Below are 23,965 nucleotides of genomic sequence, written 5' to 3'. Positions count from 1 at the left end.
GGTTTTCTTTTTTTCCATGTGTGTTTATGCAACTTTCACACCGATTTCACCAATCTTATAACACCTATGTTGGTTGTCAGTGACAGAAAGTCTACAACAAAAAGTTCTATGCTATTGGGCTGTTGAAGCTAGGTGCACCCGAATCAGCTGCCCTGCGCACCGGGTAGGCAACTTTTGCCATTTTTAACAATTTAATGTTTCTGAAGGTACAAACTCTGCCTTGACTGTCAACGAATACAGCAAAGGGCTGCTGTTTTTATGAGTGAGTTCATACTTAAGTTCAATACTTTAGATTGAACACTTTAATAAGACACAAATTTGAGCGTTCTTCCTATTTCCACTCAGCGCTAAAACAAGCACTGCAGTAGTAATGAATGAGTAGGAAAGTGTATCTATAGGCTTGCTCTTTTTTAATATCGAGGAATATTTCACTTTCTCTGTTCATAGGAGTAACAACATGAATTTGTGCATGAGGCAGAAATAATGTGGTGCGCCTGGAGTTTCACCATTAGCTGAAAGATGATGTCCCTTTTTTGGTCAGTGTCAGTGGAGGAAATGGAGAGTGGAGGGATGTTGAGAGGTGGACCCTCAGTCTGCTGCTCTCTCCCTCCGCTGAGACTGACCATCAGATGAAGGCACCATCAGCCCTGTAAAATGTAATTAAAATTAAAATATTTAAATGCTCACTCAGCTGTGCCTCAAAAGTAATACAACAGTGTGATCATATTGTTTACCTCAAATGTTGAAATCTGATTTTTTTAAATGGCCCAAACAACAATACGTTGGCAGACAATATGCGGTGATAACACATACATATCCCAACCAGAAGCCATGGATTACAGGCAACATCCGCATCGAGCTAAAAAATAGAGCTGCCGCTTTCAAGGAGCGGGAGACTATTCCGGACGCTTATAAGAAATCCCACAATTCCCTCAGACGAACCATCAAACAAGCAATGCATCAATACAGGATTAAGATTGAATCCTACTACACCGGCTCTGACGCTCGTCGGATGTGGCAGGGCTTGAAAACTATTACGGACTAGAAAGGGAAGCACAGATGCGAGCTGCCCAGTGACGCGAGCCTACAAGATGAGCTAAATGCCTTTTTATGCTCGCTTCGAGGCAAGCAACACTGAAGCATACACGAGAGCACCAGCTGTTCTGTTTGACTTTGTGATAACGCTCTCGGTAGTCGATGTGAACAAAACCTTTAAACAGGTCAACATTCACAAAGCCACTGGGCCAGACGAATTACAAGGACATGAACTCAAAGCATGCGCGGACAAACTGTCAAGTGTCTTCATTGAAATTCTCACCTCCCCCTGACCGAGTCTGTAATACCTACATGTTTCAAGCAGACCACCATAGTCCCTGTGCTCAAGGAAGTGAAAGTAACCTGCTTAAATGAGTACTGTCCCGTGGCATTCACATCGGTTGCCATGAAGTGCTTTGAAAGACTGGACATGGCTCACATCAACAGCATCCCCCCGGACACCCTAGACCCAATCCAATTCGCATTACGCCCCAACAGATCCACAGATGACGCAATCTCAATTGCACTCCACACCGCCCTTTCTCACCTGGACAATTGGAAAACCTATGTGAGAATGCTGTTCATCGGCTACAGCTCAGCGTTCAACACCAGAGTGCCCACAAAGCTCATCACTAAGCTAATGACTCTGGGACTAAACACCTCCTTCTGCAATTGGATCCTGGACTTCCTGACGGGCCGCCCCCCAGGTGGTAAGAGTATGTAACAACACGTGCCCCTCAGGGGTGTGTACTTAGTCCCATCCTGTATTCCCAGTTCACTGACGACTGCATGGCCAAACACAACTCCAATTATTCTAGTTATTCTTATTCTTTTACTTTTCAGTCCCCTCAAGAGACTGAAAATATTTTGCATGGGCCCCCAAATCCTCAAAAGGTTCTACAGCTGCACAATCAAGAGCATCCTGACCAGTTGCATCCCCGTCTGATATGTCAACTGGTCGGCATCTGACCGTAAGGTGCTTACAGAGGGTAATGCGAATGGCCCAGTACATCACTGGGGCCAAGCTTCCTGCCATCCAGGACCTATATAATAGGCGGTGTCAGAGGAAAGCCCATAAAATTGTCAGAGACTCCAGTCACCCAAGTTATAGACTGTTTTCTCTGCTACCTCACAGCAATCGGTACCAGAGCGCCAAGTCTAGGACCAAAAGGTTCCTCAACAGCTTCTACCCCCAAGCCATTAGACTGCTGAACAATTCATAAAAATCGCCACCAGACAATTTACATTGACACCCCCCCCCCTCCCCCTCCTCTCCCTCTTGTACACTGCTGCTACTCGCTGTTTGTTTGTTACCTATGCATAGTCACTTTGCCCCCACCTACATGTACAGATTACCTCAACTAGCCTGTACCCCTGCACACTGACTCGGTACCGGTGCCCCCTGTATATAGCCTTGTTATTGTTGTGTTACTTTTTATGATTTGCTTTTTATTTTAGCCTACTTGGTAAATATTTCCTTCTTCTTGAACTGCACTGTTGGTTAACGGCTTGTAAGTAAGCATTTCAAGGTAAAGTCTACACTTGTTGTATTCGGCGCATGTGGCAAATCAAGTTAGATTTGATAATGTATTGGGCCTATAGCTTACTGCACAAACCTCATTGCCACAGTACTGTTTTTAATAGCTAATGTTGCAATTAAAAACAAAATCTCAGCAGTAAATCACGGCTTGCATTTTAACACAATGTGATCTTCACTCAGAAAAGGTTGGTGACCACTGTTCTAGAGTTTTCCTTGTTAACACTATCAACGGTTCCCTTTACTGTCGCAATTGTGATCTAATCAATGCAATATTAGCCACTTTCAATACTGAAAGATCCCTCTCGTAGGCCTGTGTTGCATTTAGAAAGTATTCAGACCCCCTTGACGTTTTCCACATATTGTTACGTTACAGCCTTATTCTAAAATCAATGAAACAATTTTTTCCCCCTCGTCAGTCTACACACGGTACCCAATAATGACAAAGTGAAAACAGGTATGTAGACATTTTTGCAAATGCATAAAAAAAACAAAAAAAACAGAAATATTGTATTTACATAAGTATTCAGACCCTTTATATGAGACTCGAAATTGTGCTCAGGTGCATCTTGTTTCCATGGATCATCCTTGAGATGTTTCTACAACTTGATTGGAGTACACCTGTTGTAAATTGAATTGATTGGAGATGATTTAGAAAGGCACACACCTGTCTATATAAGGTTAGCAATGCATGTTAGATCAAAAAGCAAGGAATTGTCCGTAGAGCTCCGAGACAGGATTGTGTAGAGGAACAGATCTGGAGAAGGGTACCAAAAAATGTCTGCAGCATTGAAGGTCCCCAAGAACACAGTGGTTTCCATCATTCTTAAATGGAAGAAGTTTGGAACCATCAAGACTCTTCCTAGAACTGTCCGCCCGGTCAAACTGAGCAATCGAGGGAGAAGGGCCTTGGTCAGGGAAGTGAATAATAACCCGATGTTCACTCTGACAGAGCTCCAGAGATCCTCTGTGGAGGTGGGAGAACCTTCCAGAAGGACAACCAGCAGCACTCCACCAATCAGGCCTTTATGGTAGAGTAGCCAGACGGAAGCCACTCCTCAGTAAAAGGCACATGATAGCTCGCTTGGAGTTTGCCAAAAGGCACCTTAAGGACTCAGACCATGAGAAACAAGACTCTCTGGTCTGATGAAACCAAGATTAAACTCTTTGGCCTGAATTCCAAGCGTCACATCTGGAGCTAAACTGGCACCATCCCTTCGGTGAAGCATGGCTGTGGCAGCAGAGACTGGGAGAATAGTCAGGATCGATGGAAAGATGAACTGAGCAAAGTACAGAGATTATTTATTAAATTCTGCTCCAGAGCGCTCAGGACCTCAGACTGGGGTGAAGGTTCACCTTCCAACAGGACAATGACCCTAAGCACACAGCCAACACAACATAGTAGTGGCTTCAGGACAAGTCTCTGAATGTCCTTGAGTGGTTCAGCAAGAGCCCGGACTTGAACCCGATTTGAACATCTCTGAAGAGACCTGAAAATTGCTGTGCAGCGACGCTCCTCATCCAACCTGACAGAGCTTGAGAGGATCTGCAGAGAAGAATGGGAGGAACTCTCAAATACAAGCTTGTTCCGTCATACTGAAGAAGACTCAAGGCTGTAATCGCTGCCAAAGGTGCTTCAACAAAGTGCTGAGTAAAGGGTCTGAATACTTATGTAAATGTGATATTTCAGTTTTTTGCTTTGTCATTATTTTGCTTTGTCATTATGGGGTATTGTGTGTAGATTGATTAGGGGGAAAAAACTATTTAATCCATTTTAGAATAAAGCTGTAATGTAACAAATTGTGGAAAAAGTCAAGGGGTCTGAATACTTTCCGAATGCACTGTACATTAGGATCAAATAGCCACACTAGCCACGGTTAAAACTGTAACTTAAAGCAGGCACATGCCGGAAGTTGCACAGAATTTTCAGAACTTTTAAGTTTGCGCTCAGCCGACCTGAAATTCGCTCAGTGCCCCAAAAGATGAGAAGGATCGTTGCCCACTAGGTTTACCTCCGAAAAGACAAACTAAAAGAAAAACCCACAGCAACGTATTATAGGGAGCACAAACATAATATGGAACAAAACAAAATGAGGGAAAAACCTAAACTCACTAATGTGGTTGAGCTAGAAATTGGACCTCAGCTGATGTAAGGGGTAGCTGGGGGATCCTCTGGGATAAACCTACATCTATCTCAACATCAATCTCACTTTATATTTTAGTTTAATACCAACAAAACAATTGTCATAATAACTAATAGTCTGAGTTGTGGATATAAACACAATTACGGATATGGTTGGCATAACATAATAATACTGATGGGGTAATAATGATCAATCAAATGAAAAGCAAGGGGCCACAGACGGTCATCAATCAGGTGTGGAATTATAATTGTTGTCCAGCTGGATACATGTACGGTTTAATAGACAATAACAACGGTGGAAAATGTGTGTAGGACTCATTATAGGCTGGACAACAATGTACACATTTTCAAAAACATTTGACACATATTTTCAGAAACTAGTTTAGATACATTTATGTGGTAACCTTTTTTTTTTTTTTTTTTACAGCCCGGTATTTACCTGGAACTGGAAGTACCAGAAAGTATCCATTGTTGACACATAGTTTCAAAGTGAAGTATCAGGTAAGTACCAGTGGTGGAAAAAATACCCAATTGTCCTACTTGAGTAAAAGTAAAGATACCTTAATAAAAAATGACTCAAGTAAAAGAGAAAGTCACTGAATTAAAGACTATTTGAGTAAAAGTCTAAAAGTGTTTCCATTGATATATACTTAAGTATCAAAAGTGTGGCAGGTAGCCTAGTGGTTAGAGTTGGGCCAATAACCAAAAAGTTGCTAGATCGAATCCCCGAGCTGACAAGGTAAAAATCTGTCCCTGAACAAGGCAGTTAACCCACTGTTCCTAGGCCGTCATTATAAATAAGAATTTGTTCTTAACTGACTTGCCTAGTTAAATGTAAAAGTATAAATAATTTCAAACTCCTTATAAACCAGATGGCAAGATGTTCTTGTTTTTTAAATTTATGGATAGCCAGGGTCACACTCCAACACTCAGACATAATTTATAAACAAAGCAATTGTGTATAGTGAGTTTGCCAGATCAGAGGACGTAGGGATGAACAGGGATGCTCTCTTGATAAGTGTCTGAATGGGACTATTTTATTGTCCTTACTAAGCATTCAAAATATAACTTTTTGTACTTTTGGGTATCAGGGAAAATGTATGAAGTAACAAGTACATCATTTTATTTTGGAATGTAGTGAAGTTGTCAAAAATATCAATCGAAAAGTACAGATACCTAAAAAAAATTAAGTAGTACTTTAAAGTATTTTTTACTTAAGTACTTTATGCCACTGGTCAGTACCAGCTTAAAACAGACTGTAAAATAAAGTGTTACTTAAGTACTTTACGACACTGGTCAGTACCAGCTTAAAACAGACTGTAAAATAAAGTGTTAGGGTTAGGGTTAGGATTAAGTGTAAAGTGTTGCTACTAAAGGGAAATTAGGATATAAAACGTACAGGAGGTGCTGAGAACTTGAAGAGTGAGGAACCCCTCAAGGCAAGGAACTGTGATGAATACATTCGGTCCTGAACCGAGTCCTGCTCCTTCTCATCTACCCAGCCCATGTAGATAATCTATCAGAGAAAGAGGTGGGGATATAGAGGGGAGAAAGAGCGAGATGGAGGGAGAAAGAGAGGGAGAGAAGAAGTGGAAGAAATGGAATTGGTGAAGGAGAAAAACACTTTTTAGGGAAAAGGGAAAGGCAGCAGGCATCAAGTCTTTCTGCACTTATCTCAGTCAGGAGGATTGCAGCGAGCCACAATGGAAATGTTTGCTTGCATTTTTCTCTCTCTATGGACATCTTGATGGATGAAAACACTGAGTGAAAGATTCAGGACCAGCATGAGCAGTCGGTCTCTTCTAATGTACTTTAATTGCCATGACGATACGGGATGTCAAATGATTACATGCTTTTGTCATTTGGTGGCTGGAGATGGATTAATTATAAAAACAGTTAATTCACTATCCATGTCTAGGCTGATGGAGGGATTGTTGCTGAAGTGAGGACCAAGGGAACTTGTGTTGTCCTCTCTTCCTGATGATTTCTCTTTGCTTTGAATTTATGATGCAAACATTCTCCCTCCATCTGCAATAGTTGCCACTGGCACTGCCAGTCTCCCATGGCCTTTCTGTGGACTCTCAAACCTGGTTGGAATGAATGAATGAATGACATTTTATTTTCATGTCAAATTGCCAGTTGGCAACCGATACCTTACGGGATTAATTGACAAACAAACATTTCTTTCACAGTGATAATTCTTCCAGTGTTCTGTGCATTCAGGTTGGATTGACATTCAGAGAGCCTTCTAGTACAGTAAATTGTGTAGAGTGTAGACGAATTGGATGAAGCATCTTTCGGGCATCGTCTGTCATTTTTTTTTAAACCTTGAAACTGTGCTTGAAAAAAAATGCATTGAATAAAAGACCATGTCATGACAATTTCGTATCAATGGTGAGGATTATTTTGGAAGGTATAAATAGTAGTATTAGTAGCAGGGGTGAAAGTATATTTAATTTCTTACCGGTACGGAACACCCAAGTGTACCACAAAAATTACAGGGTAGCCTACTCTGGAGGATATGGCCGATGTTCTCCTCTGGATAGGCTACTGTTTGCTCAATTAAGTTAATTTTGATAACTAAAAGACAGATTGGATCTCTTTACAGCAATAGCGATTTGCTTTCCAAACAGTTGTTCCACAATTGTATTTTTAAATATTGCAATATTCCTGGCTGGGTCTCTCTGCTCTTCACTGACATTCGCAGCGCACACTGGCCAAATTGTGGGCCCTTCCAACTGTAGGCTATGCGATTTAAAACAATCAACACCTCTTTTTTTCTTTCTTTTTTTAAGCAAATGATTATCTGTGGCAAAATCATGCTTTCTGGTATAGTTGCCCATTTTGAATAACGTGATATTAATTTCTGTATAGAAAGGAGTAAGCTAATTAGGCTATACAATTTGGGCAATTCAATTTAAAGCTTAGCTTCCCCTAGCCTTATGGACACAACGCCTACTGTATGCCTTTTTAACGTGGCTTAAACATAGCCAGTCACTTAACAAAGGCACTCATGTAGGCTACCCGTGCACATTCGTTCACTCACAAAATAATTACAGCATCCAAAACCCAACAGTGCACTTTGCACTTGCAATTTGATGAATGGAAAGAGATATCTGTTACAAAACACCTATGTGTAGTGTAATGAAATTCTGCGATTGTCATTAGACCTTCACTTAGCCTGAATTGATACATCATCCACTGTTGTCCACGTGCGTCTCAATCTCGGCAACTTATCTCCGCCTTGTCACAAGCGTCTCAGCCACTCAAGATGTAAGTGTTCTCCTTAAACCACAACGTAATTTTGAGTGTATACCACCCGGTTTCCAGTCAATTCACAAATTGTTAGTGTGTCTGATATGCAGTAATGTTAACTAATAAGGTAATAAATAGCCTATAGTTGTTGTATTAATTGTGATAGGCTCATGTTTTACTGGTCAGGTACCCCCACTATTTATTTTACTGGAATGATGTACCGGACCATACTGCCTTACTACTACTACTACTACTAGTAGTAGTAGTAGTAGTAGTAGTAGTAGTAGTAGTAGTAGTAGTAGTAGTAGTAGTAGCTGCTTACCTGTTGATTAACTGGGAAGTTTCTGTTTATCTTCTTCACCTGTAAAAGCAAACATTAAACTCATTGCAACATAGTACACAAAGATTACATTAGCACTTGATTTTATAATCCAGAGCCTATTATTTATGTTGCATATGTATTACTACGGAAATAATAACCTCTTACTCACTGGTTAGTTTCACTGAAACACCATTTGTTGGCTGTATAACATTTCATTAAGTATCATCATACCAGTATAATATGCTCCTCTTTGAGAAGCACACACACTCAGTCTAGCATGGGCCCACCAAAACCAACGGCTAACTCTCTATTTACAACATTCTTATGTTATCCCCACAGACATAAAAGAACACTGTTGAAGTGAAACTACTTAATGTATTCAATGTATGTAAATTGCTAAATGGATAGAGTCATTTCAACAAGGACCTGAAGCTGTTCCAAAAAATGCTCTCTCTCTCTCCCTCTCTCACTCCCTCTCCCTCTTCTTTACCCTCTTGCTTCCTCTTTCTTTCTCTCTCTCTCTCCCTCTCACTCCCTCACCCTCTTCTTTACCCTCTCGCTTCCTCTTTCTTTCTCTCTCTCTCTCCCTCTCTCTCTCTCTCTCTCTTTCTTTCTTTCTTTCTTTCTTTCTTTCTTTCTTTCTTTCTTTCTTTCTTTCTTTCTTTCTTTCTTTCTCGCTCTCGCCATCTGTGAGAAGTAAAAGCTAGGGAGCTACAGAGAGAGCGAGAGCGAGGAATGGAGAGAGAGAGAAATGTAAACATTCTGTTAGATAACGGGTATTAGCAGCTCTGACTGGGGTTCAAATACTATCTAAAATCTTTCCAATACTTTCAGTGTTTTCTCTAGCCTACCTAGAGTGCCCGTTTTGAGACTATTCTATTGGTCCTTTAAACCAGGCAAGCTCAATCAAGCACAGAAGTATTTGTAATGATGTCAACTAGTATTTGAACCCAAGTATCTCCTAATCCACACCACGCTCTCAATAGAACTCTCTCGCAGGAACAGAGAGAGCACCAAATTATACCTGGCCGGCCTCCCCACAAAGTCTTCCCATGGAGGAGGGTAACTATAACATTTTCATTTTCACAACATCTCATTTCCAAAATGGTACGTTTCTACAGTGATCCACGAAACGAGCCAATGTTTATTTTTTCAATGTTATGGTGAGATTTGCCTTTTATTCTGGGACGGAAAACCCTATGCAGTCCTAGACCTGTCCAGTGCCTTAGAAAGACGTTGGAAGTCTGCCACAGACATGTCTACTAACTCATGTTAGTGTTGCACACAATGAGCAGATCAGCCACTGTAAATAATTCTTCATTTCTCACTTACCAACCAAGCTTCCATTTTTAGAGAGACTAATATAATCATATCCAGGTGACAACCTCTTCCATGTGTCTTGGTACAGTAAGAAGTGGGTGGGGAGCAAATTGGTGGCAGCCAAAAAACCCACTGTTCCACAATGACTTGTCAGTATTATGCTCAGTGTGACCCCTCACTTAGTCTACTCCACATTAGCCCATTCCCCATTCTCCCTAACACTGCCCCTAGGCTACATTATAATTTCATTTCTTAGAGGTTGCTAACACTATGCTAGGTGTTGATGCTCTTTACTACATTCCGAACCACACTCTCAGCAGTACTCCAACCACCCACCCAGGCCAGAAGGAGGATTTTATCTGAGTGGGAGTTAGCATTAGCCAGTGTCATGACAGTCCACAAGAATCCAAATAGGTCAGATCAGGTTTGCAATGAATAACTTCAATCAGACCCCCTCTCAACCGCTAATGTCTCAACCGCTAATCAACTAATGTTGATTGACAACTTACATCTTGTAAATCAAGGGGAGATGATGCAGGTATCCCTCTCCAAATTTACCAAAAGAATGTGCTTTGTCTCAACAGACCTTTTTTCTGCTGAAACTCTAACATGTTCAAAAGCAACTACTTAAACAATATTTCTAACATAGAACGTGGGGAATGGTCAGAGGCGTTTTCTATAGAAAACTAATGTTATTTTGTTTGTTATTTTGTGATGTCATTACAAATGTTTAAAAAGGAAAGACTGTAACGTAGTGTATATGCTTTCTAAATAAATGTACAAAGTTTCCATACTATGCATTGTGCATGTAATATGAACAATTGTGAAAGTGTTTTTGTTAAGAAAGGGATGTGATTTGAGATATATGTTTGTTATAACTGTGCAGAGTAAGTAGTCACCGCCCCTGAGTGAGTTCAGTAAGTGTGTCATCTTGATGGAACTGTCCATTTCGAACAAACTGTACAACATGATGGGTTAAGAAATTGACATACTAGACCACAAAAGCGTCAAACTGCAGCTGCACGTTTGAAGTGGTTTGAACGGTGAATCTCAATACGAGGTAGAGACGATAAACTCACCTCCCGGACAATCACTGGTCTGATTAGCTGTCCCAAGTAAAGTATCTTCAAAAGCGAATTTAAGTGGGGCCATTCTACTACTCTGCTCAAACCATCGTATTACGCGACTCTCATCACACCACTTGGAACCATCGACACGGCTGGCTAGCCTATCTTCAAAGAAGCATCTTCGAGAGCGAATGGAAAGAAAATAAACTCTGTAGTTTTGTACTTCCTCGCTTGATCTTTACCAGGTCCACTTACTCATTAAATACTAATGGACAACATGGTATTCATTTGGAAAAATCTTCTTTGGTGCTCAGAGATAGCAACACTAAAAAACAAAACCTCTAATTTGCTTTCTGTCAGGAGGATACAAAGTGAGGACAGTCCAACCAGTAAGATACAGAGCTGACTGGTACACACACATTCCTGACCCTGTTTGTTGAGCACTATCCATCTGGAAGTAAAACAAAGCACTAACTTGTTCCCCACACACCCAGCCAGAGAAAGCTTTTTCCAAGATGTCCAAACAGAGAAATGGAGCATAGGACACAGTTGCTATCTCCAGAGTTCTTTTCAATTTGCTTGCCACCTCTCGGCATTATTATTATTGCATAATGCATCATTCTGAATTATAGATGATACAAATGCCTAGTTAGCTTGGGGTTATAAGTGTATGCCGTTGCTGTCTCCACGAGCCAACTCTGATCTTGTGACCTACGGCTCTAAAAAATAAGTGGATGTTTTCATGCCCCATAGTATGAAATGACATTCATATATATAGAGTATGTGACTTATATGATACATTTGACACATTTATTGATACAGTTAGCTGTTTTTCCCCCATTACAATCTTGTCTCATTGCTGCAACTCCCCAACAGGCTCGGGAGAAGTGAAGGTCGAGTCATGCATCCTCCGAAACGTGACCACTAAATCCCTTTTACAGCCACACACAATCCATATTACTGTAGTAATACAGTGCTCTATTGTATTTTTCAAAACCAAACCTGTTGATATTGAAGGCTATGGAAAATCTACCTATCTTACTCATGTTTTTGCCTTCAGTTTGATTGTACTCACATTGTGCTTGGTGAGAGCTGATATGTTAGTTGTGATTGATTGGAGCCAATCTAGGCAGTCTTCAGCAGCGGGGCACGTAATAACCCCACTGCAAACCCCATCCACAGCTATGACTTGAAATGCATTTCTCCTATAGAAATCAGAATCACTATACATTCAAGAGAAATAAGTAACAGTCAAGCAAGCTTTGCAGCAAAACTGCCAGTGTCTGACTTCTTAATTTGAATAATCGCAAGGTATTTACAGGAGACAAGTCATTTTAACACAGAGTCACCAAAGTCCCTTACCAGGGGACACCTCTCAAATAGCAGAGGCACCGGGGTCACTGAACCTTCAGCAGCAGTGACAGTGTGCCAGAAAATGGCCCATGACTGCATTTCTACAACAAGTGGTCTCCGGTCACCCTGCTGCAGCACAGCACTCAGCTTACTGTACCTGCAGACGTCAGAGCCGGGGACGTGCTGTGACAGACGAGAGTGGAGGAGAGGAATAAGGCGCAGGTCCACCCATCTCTTCTCCCACCGGAGCCCAGGGGAAGTGGGCCAAGATGAGCAGGACAGTGTGTCCTGCAGGAGTTTATACACACAGAGAATGGAACACCTCATCGTTTGGCACTTCATATACTATCTCCCATGGCTTACTAAGATGTCAACATCCCAAGCCTGTTCATGATTCATACGGGTAGATGTAGATGCAGCAGAGGCTGTATAAGTACAAGCCATTGTGGAACTACTGAATACTTGTTTTTAACTTTTCTCTGTCCCAGTGAAAGAGTGAGAAAGAGTTAGAGCACCCGGACTGTCACCGTCTGCCTGTGAATACCACTGTGGAATAACAGCCTACTGGCCATGTTTCAAGAATTGCAGAGAGAATAGATATGGCTGAAAGTTATGTAGAAATGAGAATGTTGAACTGTACCGTGTTGTTAGGATGATAGTTCAGGTGTAAGCCACTGTCGCATAGAGGGGAGGACGTTCCACTGCTCTGGTCACTTGGAACACCTGGGAGTAGAATGACATTCAGAAGTTATTAAAAAAAGTAATATTATCGCTTCTTCAGCCTTGGTACAATATTCACTGGACCTTTTCTATCTAGCTCCATTTCAGGTAATAACATTATTCAAAACAACTTGTATTTCCAGCTCTATTTCCATAATATACCAAATAACAGTCAGACGATGCATGAATCATCATATAATCCATGTGTAGATGGAGAAGGTTCTTTCTCTAATCTTGTTCTCATTTCCTCCCATCACATCCTTGGTGAAAATAACACAATTTCAGCTCTGATATTTCTTTGGAGGTTTCTAAGATAGGCGTACATGTGCAGTCTTCACAGAGGGGCAGTTTCAGAAAAGCTGGCGTCTTCTTCAAGAAAGAAACAGTCAGAGTGACATCCTCTCCGGCATTTCGCAAAACCTGCACCTGGAAAGGGAAATGAGGAGGATTGTCAACACTGCCATTGGACTTCTTAAAGTCTTAAACTCATTTCAACCACGTACTTGGATGACGGATGTAGTGCAAATTCCCTTCTTTAGAACAAGTAGATTAGATATTGGTTGAAAACCTGGGAGATTTATGCGGCCTCACGCATTTGGGAGGTTGAAACATACAAACTGGGAAAAAGGTATAAAACTGATCTTACGGGTCCCACAGATGAGGTAGAAAAAGTGAAACGAGATAAGCTGGCGGTGAAAGTGTTGCAGCTTGCAGTGAAATATGAGATATTAAGTTGTCAGCTTCTTACCACTTCCTCGTGGCGATAGCTTCGAACATTGATTCCATTTATCTAAAAACAAACAGTCTTGTGGTTAGCAACAATGATATCAGATCCATTAAACTGAGGATGTGCATAATATGCTTTTATTTTTAACATCATTGAAGGTGTGTTTGAAAAAGGGGTCCTTGATTCGTAGAACAGCAATCAAGTGTGTTTTACATATCTGGCATCCGTGCTCAAAAATAGCATTGCTGCAAAACAATGAAAGCTGACAGTGACAGTTGCAACGAAGATCTCTATTGCAAATGTACACTACGTTCTTCCTGGCCATGCCAACACATTGCTCAGTGCACTCATATATCGCATAGTGATCCATCAGCAGAGTTTGAAGGGGTTCAGACCTGTAGTACAAACACTGAACGACACCAGGCAGAAGAAACTGTCACGATACTCATCATCATCGCTTACCTGGAGGATCCCATCTCCGATAAACAGCAACCCAGACAGTTCAGCTGCAGACAATACATTATATATTATGTTTGGGCGAAGAAATAATAATTGGTAAGGCATAATGAAATGGATACATAGAACTAAAAAAGAGCTTACCTTTTTGCTCTTTTGATATTTTTGATATCACAACGGGGATTTTGTGTTCCGCGCCTCCCTAGGGAGGTGATTTACATAGTTATGTAGTTTGTTGCACAAACAAATAGAGGAAGAGAAAGAAACAGAGGGAAAAAAGAGAGAAACTATTGTGTCTTCCCGCATAGGCTACTCCATTGGTCTACTGTTGATCAATTGAATCAATTGTGGTTTTAAAAGATCAATTGCATTAGGTGAAAGTCAATTAAAAGATAGAATAGGGAGAAAACAACAAATCAATGGCAATCTAAATTACCTTAATGCTCAAACCAAAACCTCCAACCGTCTGTCTTCTGATGGTTACAGTTCTCTCCTGCAAGGAATCAGATAGATTACAGAGACCGTGTTTATTATGGCGCTACTTAGAGTTTAATTTGACTTTACTTTAAGTTTTACCGTAGATGCAAATGAAAGAATAACAGAGCTGACTGATACAGGTAGCCTAGTGGTTTGAGCGTTGGACTTGTAACCGAATGGTTGCAAGGTCCAATCCCCGAGCTGACAAGGTAAAAATCTGTCGTTCTGCCCCTGGACAAGGCAGTTGACCCACTGTTCCTAGGCTGTTGTTGAAAATAAGAATTTGTTCTTACCTGACTTGCCTAGTTAAGTAAAAAAAATACAAGGAAAGTAATAAAGGAAAGGTCCCTTTCTAAATGGTGCTTGATATGAGACATGGGTGTCTCTCCTGTTTTTGTGCATACAGTACGTATCATTACACACTTAATGTAAGTTTACATCAAGTTACTGTAAGGGCCAGAGCATGTTTGAGTACAACCAGGTACAGGGTGTGTATACTGGACCAATGAGGTTGATACATGCTTAGGCATGGACCAATGAGGTTGAGTGTCTGGCTCTTGTTCTGTTTATTGTATAATCTCATCAGTCATGCTAACACCTCACTCTCATGGTTCCAAATATACAGTAATTCTCGCCTGACATGACGTTGTTCTTGTAATTGAAACACCCTTTAATATGAATATTGATTTATGGTTTTACAATTGCTTTACAATTGACTGAAGTAGCTCTTCCATGCGCATATGGTCATTCACATCCTGTACCATTGTCAATATCTTTAGATTGTTACCCCAGATACAGTGTGTTTGTGTGTGTGTGTGTGTGTGTGTCACCATCTACAGAAGGTATGGGCAACTTTGATGGGTGGGGGCCACAACAAAATCTGAACTCATGATGAGGGGCTGCAGAGGCTCACAGGTCAGCGTATCCACATTCATACCCACACATACAGTCAATGCCGGCCCTAGCCTTTTGGAGTGTCTGTAAACGAGCCGTATGATGTCAATGCGTGGTATTTTATGTGACAGGCACGGCAGGTTACTTACACTCGAATAAAATGGTTCTCCTGACACGCAGATGACATCTTGCTCTTGAATTGTCAGAATGTCTTTCGCCAAGTGCAGTCGAATACTGAAAGGCTCCTCGTTACCATCTTGCAGCAGATAAACCCCAGTCTTCGTCTGCAAAGTAAATCAGTGGAAAAATAATTTCTCACTCTCCGAATGTCCGAATGAACTGGCCATGAAATGAAATGAAAATGTCATCGAATTGGAATGACATTGTAGAGACTTTTGGCAGAGTGACACGGAGAACGCCCTATGGATGTTTTACAATAGGCTAGGAAAAGATCTATCATAATTCATGATCAATTCAGGGAAACCTTTTTTGACCCACTAATGTTTTGCATACATCTTCCATATTATGTTTCAATTCCGTTAAAGGAAGACCAGATAAATATGGACTCACTGATTAAGGTTAGTTCTCAGTCAAATATGTGCTGAACTGGCAGGGTGAGAAATTCGTGTTGAACTTTATCTTAGAACTGGACATGTTCCAATGTATTCAGCTTCACTAATTAGTGTGAATTGCATAAATGTTTTATGCACTGTGCTATAACATTAATCTGAGCTAAATATATTGTCGTCTAAGCCCTGAAAATTAAACCAGATAACTGCAATGATATGCCTCTTAATAACAGACAAAATAAACAATTAGTTACAATGGCCTAATTTAATATATCTCCAATGAAATAATTCAGAATCATTTTAGTCTATCCATCTAAGATTCTAACATAACGCTCAGTCACCAGATATGCATTTCTCAGTGTTGCGCAAAAGAAATGGATGAGAGAAATCATCATCATATCCCGTGATCCATTTAAAACATGATAATCTGCATACATTTGTATTCTACATAGCCAATTCCCCACCAGCTATTTGGAATGCCTGTCCTGTCCTTGAGACTATGGTTAAGTCTAAATATCTAAATAAGAGAAGCACCTTCACCTGACATGATTACTAATGTAGAGCCAAGCGGGCCAATGTCACTGAGCATCCTTGACAACACACGCAGTAGTGTCACCGAAGGACACATTAGTCACCAGTTTGCATTAGTCACATTAGTCACCAGTATTTTTAGTCAGAAATGTCAGCTCGATTACAGGTAAGGCATCTCAAATAATTATATTTACATGTACTGTATCTAGCTCTGTGTAAAGAAATCATGGCAGCTCAGCTACCGGCATGGCAACTCATAGAATGACATTTACTTGTACTGTACACAACCAGGATGAGTATTATTGAGAGAGAGTGAGAGCGAGAGCTCCACCCTGCTACCACACAGTGGGTAAACACAACTATTTCCTGTGACTGTGCCTCAAAACCAAATGTTTACCTGGCCCACCACTCTACTATGGACTTGAACAGCCTTTATGACCAGGTCCACCTATACAAGGCACATTGCCCACCTTCGCCTGGACCCTAAAGGACCCCCCCCGGACCTACCAATAGCGGACCCAGGCCGAGAGGACCTACATTCAGACCACAACACCACCAGCCACATCCACACCCCCACCCCAACCAATCAACACCCCCTCAAGTCAACCATGCCCACACCCATTTAGGCCCCCTCAGATCAGACCTATGCCCCTCCTGCCCGGCCAATGCACCCCATCTTGCCTATGCCGTTCTGTACCATCACTCATTCATATATCTTTATGTACATATTCTTTATCCCTTTACACTTGTGTGTATAAGTTAGTAGTTGTTAGGTTAGATTACTCATTGGTTATTACTGATTGTCGGAACTAGAAGCACAAGCATTTCACTGCACTCGCATTAACATCTGCTAACCATGTGTATGCGACAAATAAAATGTTATTTGACCCCACCCCCGCAAAGAGGACCTCAACAAGGAAGTCACACATACGCCCAAGCTAAAGTCACACACGAAGTCACACACGAGCCCAAGTCTTTGAAAGCCAAGTTAATAAACAGATCACTGATCATTTCGAATCCCACGGTACCTTCTCTGTTGTGCAATCCGGTTTCCGAGCTGGTCATGGGTGCACCACAGCCACGCTCAAGGCACTAAACGATATCATAACCGCCATCGATAAAAGACAATACTGTGCAACAGTCTTCATCGACCTGGCCAAGGCTTTCGACTCTGTCAATCACCGCATTATTATTGGCAGACTCAATAGCCTTAGTTTCTCAAATGACTGCCTCGCCTGGTTCACCAACTACTTCGCAGACAGAGTTCAGTGTGTCAAATCGGAGGGCCTGTTGAATGGACCTCTGGCAGTCTCCATGGGGTACCACAGGGTTCAATTCTCGGGCCGACCCTTTTCTCTGTATACATCAACGATGTCGCTCTTGCTGCGGGTGATTCCCTGATCCACCTCTACGCAGACGACGCCATTCTGTATACATCTGGCCCTTCTTTGGACACTGTGTTAACTAACCTCCAAACGAGCTTCAATGCCATACAACACTCCTTCCGTGGCCTCCAACTGCTCTTAAACACTAGCAAAACCAATTGTATACTTTTCAACCGTTCGCTGCCCTCACCTGCCTGCCCAACTAGACTCACTACTCTGGACGGTTATGACCTAGAATACGTGGACAACTACAAATACCTAGGTGTCTGGCTAGACTGTAAACTCTCCTTCCAGACTCATATAAAACATCTCCAATCTAAAATCAAATCTAGAATCGGCTTTCTATTTCACAACAAAGCCTCCTTCACTCACTCTGCCAAACTTACCCTAGTAAAACTGACTATCTTACCAATCCTACCGACTTTGGCGATGAACTTGTTCTCAACTAGCTTACCTGGTTAAATAAAGTTGAAAAATGAAATAAAAGATAAGCAGGCTCTGCTCGACCAACTCCAAAAACATTGTACACTTTATGGAACACAAAGCCTTCACTATCTCAGAATACCAGTCTGCCATTCATTTACAAAATAGCCTCCAACACTCTATTCAGCAGTGCCATCCGTTTTATCACCAAAGCCCCATATACCACCCATCACTGCGACCTGACAAGAACCTGACACCCTCAGCACACAGTGGGACAAACACCTGCCTGGAGGTGACAGCATTCCCTCCCTCATATGCCCCCCCTCGGCACAACTATGACAACATAACCAACAAAAACGGGTCACAACTCCTGCAGCTCTGTCACACGCTGTGTATGTACAGTCATGGTCAAAAGTTTTGAGAATGACACAAATATTAACTTCCACAAAGTTTGCTGCTTCAGTGTCTATATATTTTTGTCAGATGTTACTATAGAATACTGAAGTATAATTACAAGCATTTCATAAGTGTCAAAGGATTTTATTGACAATTACATGAAGTTGATGCAAAGAGTCAATATTTGCAGTGTTGACCCTTCTTTTTCAAGACCTCTGTCTGCAATCTGCCCTGGCATGCTGTCAGTTTGCTGCTTCAGTGTCTATATATTTTTGTCAGATGTTACTATAGAATACTGAAGTATAATTACAAGCATTTCATAAGTGTCAAAGGATTTTATTGACAATTACATGAATTAACTGCTGTCAATTAACTTCTGGGCCACATCCTGACTGACAGCCCATTATTGCATAATCCATGCTTAGAGTTTGTCAGAATTTGTGGGTTTTTGTTTCTCCACCCGCCTCTTGAGGATTGACCACAAGTTCTCAATGGGATTAAGGTCTGGGGAGTTTCCTGGCCATGGACCCAAAATATCAATGTTTTGTTCCCCGAGCCACTTAGTTATCACTTTTGCCTTATGGCAAGGTGCTCCATCATGCTGGAAAAGGCATTGTTCGTCACCAAACTGTTGCTGGATAGTTGGGAGAAGTTGCTCTCAGAGGACTTGTGAGTAAGCCCACTCCCTTGGCTGAGAAGCAACCCCACACATTAATGGTCTCAGGATGCTTTACTGTTGGCATGAAACAGGACTGTTGGTAGCGCTCACCTTGTCTTCTCCGGACAAGCTTTTTTCCAGATGCCCCAAACAATCGGAAAGGGGATTCATCAGAGAAAATGACTTTACCCCAGTCCTCAGCAGTCCAATCCCTGTACCTTTTACAGAATATCAGTCTGTCCCTGATGTTTTTCCTGGAGAGAAGTGGCTTCTTTGCTGCCCTTCTTGACACCAGGCCATCCTCCAAAAGTCTTCGCCTCACTGTGCATGCAGATGCACTCACACCTGCCTGCTGCCATTCCTGAGCAAGCTCTGTATTGGTGTTGCCCCTAACCCGCAGCTGAATCAACTTTAGGAGACGGTCCTGGAACTTGCTGGATTTTCTTGGGCGCCCTGAAGCCTTCTTCACAACAATTGAACTGATCTCCTTGAAGTTCTTGATGAATCCAAAAACGGTTGATTTAGGTGCAATCTTACTGGCAGCAATATCCTTGCCTGCGAAGCCCTTTTTGTGCAAAGCAATGATGACAGAGTGATCTCCCGCCTTGTCCTCGTCAACACTCACACCTGTGTTAATTAACGAGATAATCACTGACATGATGTCAGCTGGTCCTTTTGTGGCAAGGCCGAAATGCAGTGGAAACGTTTTTGGGGATTCGGTTCATTTGCATGGCAAAGAGGGACTGCAATTAATTGCAATTCATCTGATCACTCTTCATAACATTCTAGAGTATATGCAAATTGCCATCATACAAACTGAGGCAGCAGACTTTGTGAAAATTAATATTTGTGTCATTCTCAAAACTTTTGGCCACAACTGTACATAGTCAATGGTAGGCTTCGAGGGGACTCCTTTTTTATCTGTTATTTTACCAGTTAAGTTGACTGAGAACACATTCTCATTTGCAGCAACGACCTGGGGAATAGTTACAGGATTAATGAGCCAATTGTAAATTTGGGATTATTAGGTGACCGTGATGGTTTGAGGGCCAGATTGGGAATTTAGCCAGGACACCGGGGTTAACACCCCTACTCTTACGATAAGTGCCATGGGATATTTAATGACCTTAGAGAGTCAGGACACCCATTTAACATCCCCTCCAAAAGGGATATTTTATAGACCAGAGGAAAGAGTGCCTCCTACTGGCCCTCCAACACCACTTCCAGCAGCATCTGGTCTCCCATCCAGGAACTGACCAATGACCAACCCTGCTTAGCTTCAGAAGCAAGCCAGCAGTGGTATGCAGGGTGGTATGCTGCTGGCGAGCTACACAATTGTACCTATGATAGGTACACCTATAGCTCATCTCTTGGCAGTAGTACTGTAGACTACTTTATCACTGACCTCAACCCAGAGTCTCCCAGAGCATTCACGGTCAGCCCACTGACACCCCTATCAGAACACAGCAAAATCACAGTCTACTTGAACAGAGCAATATTAAATTACAAGGCATCAAAGCCAAAGGAACTGAGTAATATTAAGAAATGCTATAGATGGAAGGAATGTAATGTAGAAACCTACCAAAAAACAATTAGGCAACAACAAATTCAATGTCTTTTAGACAACTTCCTGGACAAAACGTTCCACTGTAATAGTGAAGGTGTAAACTTGGCAGTAGAAAATCTTAACAGTGTATTTGACCTCCCAGCTTCCCTATCAAATATAAATATTTCAAACAGAAAACTGAAGAAAATGAACAACAATGACAAATGGGTTGATGAAGAATGCAAATACCTAAGAAAGAAATTGAGAAACCTGTCCAACCAAAAACATAGAGACCCAGAAAACCTGAGTCAACACCTTCACTATGGTTCATCACTAAAACAATACAGAAATACACGATGGAAAAAGAAGGAACAGCATGTCAGAAATCAGCTCAATGTAACTGAAGAATCCATATACACTTAGTGGAAAACACTAAACAAACAACAACACAAAGAATGATCTATCCAAAATGAGGTGTATGGGTAAACCATTTCTCTAATCTTTTTGGCTCTATAACAAAGAACAAACAGCAAAAACATATACATGATCGAATACAAATCTTAGAATCAACTATTAAAAACTACCAGAACCCACTGGACTATACATACCTTGACCTAAACATCAGCGCTAAAATTTAAGGTAAGCTTTGACTATGTACAGACTCAGTGAGCATTGCCTTGCTATTGAGAATGGCCGCCATAGGCAGACCTGGCCTCGAGAAGACAGGCTATATGCACACTGCCCACAAAACAGGTGGAAACTGAGCTGCACTTCCTAACCGCCATCACAGCAGCAAGATTTCTGACCTCTTGTTGTGTTCCAAAGGTTAACACGTGTCAGCTGTTGAGTACGCTGTCAAGTCAAAAGACATAACACTAGTCACCATGGCACACCAATTTGCTCCAATTATCTTTGCAAAATGCTAAGGGATTGAAAGCTATTCAACTCAAATTGTAGCTACCTCTTCATTTGTCTTGAAATCCATGTGCTATGGCACAGTGAGGGAATCTGCCCTGGAAAAAGAAAGAAGAAAGGAAATTGAATTGGCTTCCTGAACAAAATACCTAGCAGTTAGTCAGAGACATGGTTCTTCTCATTTGTAGTAATAACACAGATTGACCAAGCTCTTCGTGATGGTGTATCCCTTTCCACTTCATATAAACACAAAACCCACCGCCATGGTCTGCCTATTTTCATTAATGTCATGTCGTCCTTATAGGAATGAACAATTTGAATCCAGAGTAATAGATTTGCATTGCAATTTCACTTCTTTCTAGCAGACTCCTGTGCAGAACCCCATGGATTAATCATGGAGGAAACCAAAGACCATTAAATGTCTATGAATAATTCATAAGCTGAAGGTGAGAACCTAAGTATCTACAGATGTAAGATCTTAATTTGATTACCCTGTTGCAGGAGAACTGTCCATCAATGCAAGAAATGCTATGTATTTGAGGTTTAAAAAGTATTCTTCTGTAATTTGACATTTCAGACTTGATTTCCCCTTAGGAGCAATGTATCAACTGCCAAAAAAATGTCCATTCATTATAATCCACATAAGAATTCACATTTCCTGCTGCTGCATGATTATGTTCCTGCTGTAGAAAACTGGCTCAAATTAAGATCTTAATCTGTACCCTGATTAATGTTTGAATATGGAATCCATTGCTCCTGACTGACTGTGTTACCATATCTGTTACTGTGTTACAGCAGGGCTAATAATTAAAACAGTGAGACATGCAACAACCAAAGCTGATGGACACATGCCTCTGCAGTAGCCCAGTAGTACTGCAGTATTAAAACATGCTACAGCTGAAGCTGTTGAAGACAAGTCACAGATGAAGGCGTAGCACAGTTCTGTTCTTTAGTTGTAAAAGAGGTGGTTTGAGACAGAGCCATAAATAAATGGCTCTGGTTTGGGATGAGGATAAATATAAACATGTGCTTCCCTTATCCTCAACTTTGTAATAAACAAACTGCTGTCCTTGAAAATGAATGAATTATACTAAAACAGCATTGTGCTTGTGATTTTAGTATATATTCAAGTCTCACCTCAGTAGAAAGGCCTCCGGCTCTTTGTCTGTAGAGGTCTAGCCATCAATCAGGCAGGTGAGCACTGATTCTACCTGTGGCAGAGGAGCTTCCCTGGGCATGGCTGTGAGGGGACTCAGGCTCTCACCTGGAGCTGGTGATGGAGCCTAGCCTATGGTGGGCTTGATTTTGGACCACTCTGGGCACTGACCGGCCTGGTGTATGGGCTGTTGTTATGGCCAGGTTGTTGTGGCCAAGGTGCTGTCCCAATCCTTATGGTGGTTAGGGAGTGTGTCTGATGGCAGACTCAGGAGCAGTTCCACTCAGATCCAGACTCTAAGGACCACAAGAGCTGAGATTAGAAAAATACATAATATTTGAGTCAGTCTGCGAGGTAGTGGGAAACTAGACCATGAGGCTATAAAGGGCTTATCCCCCAAAAGTATATCACAGTAATAACCCATGTGGTTTGTGTTCTTTAATGGAAGCCTCTCAAACATAATCCATGTAGAAGCAGGAATTCCCCAGGGTATCCGTTTAGGTGCCTCAATATTTACTAGCGACATGCCACTGGCTTTGAGTAAGGCCAGTGTGTCAATCTATGACTCAACACTATACACATCAGCTACTACAGCAACTGAAATGACTGAAACACTTAACAAAGAGTTGCAGTTAGTTTCGGAATAGGTAGCAAGGACCTAAATATTTCCAAAAGTAAAAGCATTTGATTTGAGACAAATCATTCACTAAACGCTAAACCTCAACTACATCTTGTAATGAATAATGTGGAAATTGAGCAAGTTGAGGTGACTAAACTGCTTGGAATAGCCCTGGATTGTAAACTATCATGGTCAAAACATATTGATACAACGGTAGCTAAAAAGGGGAGAAGTCTGTCCATAATAAAGTGCTACTCTACCTTCTTAACAGCACTATCAACAAGGCAGGTACTACAGGCCCTGGTTTTGTTGCACCTAGACTACTGTTCAGTCGTGTGGTCAGGTGCCACATAGAGGAACCTGGGGAAATTGCAGTTGCCTCAGAACAGGGCAGCATGGCTGGCCCTTAAAAGTACATGGAGAGCTAACATTAATGACATGCTTGTCAATATCTCATGGCT

At 41.5% G+C, this 23,965-nt stretch overlaps 1 protein-coding gene across 1 annotated transcript in view; it reads right to left on the bottom strand.

Moving 5' to 3' along the window:
* LOC118394798 (gamma-1-syntrophin) overlaps nucleotides 1–23,965 on the bottom strand; it is a 67,199-nt gene that overhangs the window by 10,787 nt on the left and 32,447 nt on the right. The window contains exons 2-14 of the mRNA XM_035788353.2: nucleotides 22,867–23,181; nucleotides 21,776–21,827; nucleotides 15,456–15,590; nucleotides 14,372–14,428; nucleotides 14,080–14,137; nucleotides 13,942–13,985; nucleotides 13,501–13,542; nucleotides 13,076–13,178; nucleotides 12,673–12,755; nucleotides 12,190–12,320; nucleotides 11,755–11,884; nucleotides 8,293–8,331; nucleotides 6,115–6,231 (exon numbers count right to left, since the gene is read on the bottom strand). Of these exons, the coding sequence (XP_035644246.1) occupies nucleotides 6,115–6,231; nucleotides 8,293–8,331; nucleotides 11,755–11,884; nucleotides 12,190–12,320; nucleotides 12,673–12,755; nucleotides 13,076–13,178; nucleotides 13,501–13,542; nucleotides 13,942–13,985; nucleotides 14,080–14,137; nucleotides 14,372–14,428; nucleotides 15,456–15,590; nucleotides 21,776–21,799 (963 nt within the window). The 5' untranslated portion in view covers nucleotides 21,800–21,827; nucleotides 22,867–23,181. The remainder of the gene's footprint in view (nucleotides 1–6,114; nucleotides 6,232–8,292; nucleotides 8,332–11,754; nucleotides 11,885–12,189; nucleotides 12,321–12,672; nucleotides 12,756–13,075; nucleotides 13,179–13,500; nucleotides 13,543–13,941; nucleotides 13,986–14,079; nucleotides 14,138–14,371; nucleotides 14,429–15,455; nucleotides 15,591–21,775; nucleotides 21,828–22,866; nucleotides 23,182–23,965) is intronic.

Source organism: Oncorhynchus keta, chromosome 15 (assembly GCF_023373465.1).
Source record: "Oncorhynchus keta strain PuntledgeMale-10-30-2019 chromosome 15, Oket_V2, whole genome shotgun sequence".
Lineage (NCBI taxonomy): Eukaryota > Metazoa > Chordata > Actinopteri > Salmoniformes > Salmonidae > Oncorhynchus > Oncorhynchus keta.
Note: the sequence above shows the minus strand (reverse complement) of the source record. Positions and strands in the feature narration are given on the sequence as shown.